Source organism: Microtus ochrogaster, chromosome 1, assembly GCF_000317375.1.
Source record: "Microtus ochrogaster isolate Prairie Vole_2 chromosome 1, MicOch1.0, whole genome shotgun sequence".
Lineage (NCBI taxonomy): Eukaryota > Metazoa > Chordata > Mammalia > Rodentia > Cricetidae > Microtus > Microtus ochrogaster.
In genome coordinates this window covers 3,989,926-3,994,261 of record NC_022009.1, presented here as the reverse complement: position 1 = coordinate 3,994,261, position 4,336 = coordinate 3,989,926, and the positions used below count along the sequence as shown (strand labels likewise).

General features: G+C 39.2%; 1 protein-coding gene across 1 annotated transcript in view; it reads right to left on the bottom strand.

Annotated features, from left to right (window-relative positions):
* Positions 1-1,834: 1,834 nt before the first annotated feature.
* The window catches only part of Togaram1 (TOG array regulator of axonemal microtubules 1), a 67,149-nt gene continuing 64,647 nt past the window's right edge, over positions 1,835-4,336 (bottom strand). Inside the window, exons 17-18 of the mRNA XM_013349067.2 lie at positions 3,976-4,062; positions 1,835-2,990 (exon numbers count right to left, since the gene is read on the bottom strand). Of these exons, the coding sequence (XP_013204521.1) occupies positions 2,725-2,990; positions 3,976-4,062 (353 nt within the window). The 3' untranslated portion in view covers positions 1,835-2,724. The remainder of the gene's footprint in view (positions 2,991-3,975; positions 4,063-4,336) is intronic.

Sequence of the window (4,336 nt, the reverse complement as noted above, 5' to 3'; positions counted from 1 at the left end):
TGTCTCCCTGCCTGGAACCAGCCATTGCTCGGGGACCAGCAGCCGTCTCTGCCTGGGGCCCACTGTCTGCCGCCACGTGGCCGCCACCACCACCGCTCGGGCCGCTGCTCTGAGACCAGCAGCCATTTCTGCCTGGGACTGGCTGCTCCCAGAGCCCGCTGCCTGCCACCACATGGCCTGCCGCCACCATTTGGGACCTACAGCATTTCTGCTGCCTACTGCCGCTGGGGATCTTGCCTGCATTTTTTTAAAAAGAACAACAGCCTTCACTTATAATCAGATTGGAGACAACCCTAATTGTCATCATAGAATCTATATCCAGTAACTGATGGAAGCAGATCTAGTGATCTACAGCCAAGTACTGGGCTGAACTCCTGGAGTCCAGCTGAAGAGAGGGAAAAGGGATTATATGAGCAAGGGGGGGTGTCAAGATCATGATGGAGAATATGAGAGACCCCTGAGCCGAGCTAGTGGCAGCTCGGGATTCCGGAATGACAGCTGGAGAACCTGCATGGGACTGAACTAGGCCCTCTGAATGTGAGGGACAGTTATGTGGCTTGATCTGTTTGGGTGGTTGGACCCTGGTAGTGGAATCAGGATTTATCCTGGGTGTATTTTGGAGCCCATTCCATATGGTGGGATAGCTTGCTCAGCCTTGATACAGGGGGACGGACTTGGTCCTGTCTCAATCTAGAGTTTGTTGATTCCCCAAGGGAGGCTTTACTCCCTCTGAGGAGAGGATGGGTGTTGGGATGTGACAAGATGGGAAGCAGAAAAAGGGGAAGGAGGGGGAACTGGGGTTGGTATGTAAAATGAAAAAAAAATTAAATAAAAATATTTTTGGGGTCTCTGTCCTCCCACCAGGTTCAACAGCCATTTAGCCCCAAAGAAATCACACAGAGGTCTATATTAATGATAAACTGATTGGCCCATTAGCTCAGGCTTCTTATTAACTCTTATAACTTATATTAGCCCATTATTCTTATCTATGTTAGCCACATGGCTCGGTACCCTTTTCAGTAGGACAATCACATCTTTCTTCCTTCTGTGGTTGGGACAGGCCTGGGGAGGAATGGCTTTCTCCTTCCTAAAATTCTCCTGTTCTAATTGACCAGCCTCTACTTCCTGTCTGGTTGTTCCACCTATACTACTGCCTGGCTACTGGCCAATCAGCATTTATTTAAAACATAATTGACAGAATATCGACCATTGTCCTGAACCAAAATATAAAATAAAAAAAAATTACTTTCAGACCCTACTCAGAAAAGTCTGTAATTTACAAACCTAAACTACAGGTCTATAGTTTACCTAAAAGAAATTATACAGTCTATGGAATTATAAAGTAATTTAAGTCTTCACTGTCCTTTAGCTGACCTTCAAATAGTTTCAACATTCAATCATCCTTCTGCTTGTTCGCTCAAAAGTTATATACACACAGCACCACTTCATAAGCTGGAAACGGCAGCTGGGAGACTAGAGGGCTGGTGAGTACGTATTTACCATCTGCAAGGTCCTGGCTTCCTCCCAGAGCAAACCCCTCCCCAGAGGCAGCCAAGTAGATGGGAAACTCACTGACACACAAAGGAAAAAAGGACAAGCAGAGAATCAGACTTTTAGAACAAGATACCGCCTTAGGATGCATCTAGCCAGGAGAGGGGCCGAGACTCATCCAGTGCCACACAGCTAATTTCCTATAATTTGGGAATGCTAACTTGGGTCTACTCTTGGGTTACCACTGACAGGGCAGATGAAATGAAGAACAGCTCAGTACTAAAGCATTGGTTTCAGTTTAACATATATGAGAGTTAGAAAAACAGGACACCTGCCACACATCTACAGAAATAAATCCTTTTATTTTATAACATTCCTTTTCTCCTTTAGGATGCATACAGTACGTGTAAGCCCAAGAATTCTGAGAAAAACTATAGAAGACCTGGCACTATTTTTGAGAATTACACAACTGGGCAGCAAAATAACACCTTTATAAATGGACAGACATACAGAAATTAAAAACTTAGTGTTTGCACACAAAAATAAAGTTACATTCAACACGTTTCTTAAACGTGCATTCAAATGGTTAATGTTTTCTAAGCTTTGGTCATCATGCTTTATTATTATTATAACTTGTTAAATTCACAATTGTGCAGATGATTAAACCCCAAAATTTAGCAAATATGCCATAATAACACAGCAGCAATAGCAAGCTAATACTGCATAATCATATTAGCAGACTGATTCAGAAACATGTTATCCACAAACAGCACACAAACCTTCTTTTGTGATAACATAAAATGATAAATGACTTTTCTTCCATTTCATAAAACAAGGCAGAGTAATGAGACATAGCAGAACATGATTACATAATAAAAAGTATATTTTTAATTACAAATCTAATTGTACAAATGGGGCAACAAATTGCAGTTTCTATAAGAATAGTGCAAATGAGCAGGATTTGTCTCAAAAACATTGAAAATTTAGTTCATTCCAGGTGCCATGGATTGATTTCATGACTACTAGTTTATATTAATTATTTTAGGTTTTCATGTGATGGCTAGAAGGTCAGATCTGTACTCACAGATAGGCTGCAAATAAACAACCAATGACTTAATTTACATTAATTAATGTAACATGAAATGCAGGCACTCAAAATGCAAAATACAGCTTAAAAAATTTCATTTGTCATCATGTAAATTGTCTGTTCATCATAACTATTTCATCAAAAACTCATAATTCACTTAAAACTGTCATATCGAGCAATTCCTCTAAACTTTTTTTGATATGTGGTGGTTGAGATGCAGCCTGGTTTAATAAGTTCTGACCCATCTGTGCAAAAAGTGCTTTTGACAATTTAGCTGTGGCTGTTCGTATATTTCCGCCAGCTCCAGGTAGGGAGCCACTGTGTGTCATATTCCCTAAGAGGTGCCATAAGACCACCAGCACTTTCTGTTCTGTGGCGTGAGGCTTCCTTTGATAAAGGTCCGTGACAATATCTGAAACACAAAATATTGGCAATAGTCAGAGCTTCCCTGAAATAAGTTCAAGGTCTATTAAATAACAAATATCTCAAATATGGGCTTCTGCCCTAGGCTATTTGTCCTGAATGATTAGGCCTTAAAAACAAACAAAACTAGGCAAAACTTGTAAAGACAGGGATCTTCAGGTGTCAGAGGGCCATATGTGACAACTCGTTCAGGAAAATAAAATGCTAAAGAGAAAAAAACATCAAACCTATAGTAAATGTCAATGTTTTCCAAATGCAGTTAAATACAATTTATAGAGCTCAATCCGTGGAGCTTTCATCGTGAAAACACTCAAATGGTCCTCCGTGAGCATCACATTGACGTTGATGCCTATCTAACAAAGGGCAGATTCTTTATCTTCATCTTCCCTCTTTCAAAGAGTACAAAATGCTGGGCATTACACAGGCTGTTTCAGAGTGCTAAGCAAGCAATCAATTATAGAACTACACCTTCAGTCTTGGAGTTATTTAAAAGAATATTTTGGAGTAAGTACATGTCTTAAAAGCTTCTCATTTCTAGTCCGTATAGCAATGATACTAAATTGGCAGCTATGGTGAATTAAATGGAAATAAATACCCACCAGCTTATCCATAATATCATTTGCAGGAAAAGGGACACAACTGGTGATAATCATCTTAAGCAAAATAAGTCAGACTCAGAAAGCCAAATATTGCAGGTTTTCCCTCATTTATGAGTCATAAATTTCATGTACATAACCCAAATTCCTTATGCATATAGGACGTGAAAGTAGAAGAAAGTCTGGCCTGAAAGACTGAACAGCAATAATGGGAAGGTGCCAGGGGAGACAGTGGAAGTGACATATGGCCAATGTATATAACATACTTGCATGAAGATGTCTGTCCATAAACTCTAAGTTAAGTACGATGAATATATCCCTATAAAATTCATAATAAAATTCATATTACTTTAAAACTGATTACTTAAAATTATGTACCAGCAAGTTTTTCTGTCATATCTTGTTTTGCTTTTCCATTTAGAAACTGAGCTTTTGTGCAAAATGGTTGTAGAAGTAAGTAATTATCTGAAATAGAAAAAGAGACATTCTAAGAAAGAGTACTCAATAACTTTGAATAAACATCATGAACAGGAAAAAGCAATAATTTCTACAATGTAAATATACCAACTTAAGAAGTCCGCAGACTTAATCCCTACTCATAGTTTTCTAAGAGAGTAATATTTTTGTGGCAATGATGAAATAAAAGTACCCATCAAGCATTAAAGAAACTATCACTGGGCATAGAAGGGAAAGCGCTGTCAATCTCCTGGGCATCTTACTTTCTTTTTTTTTTTTTTTT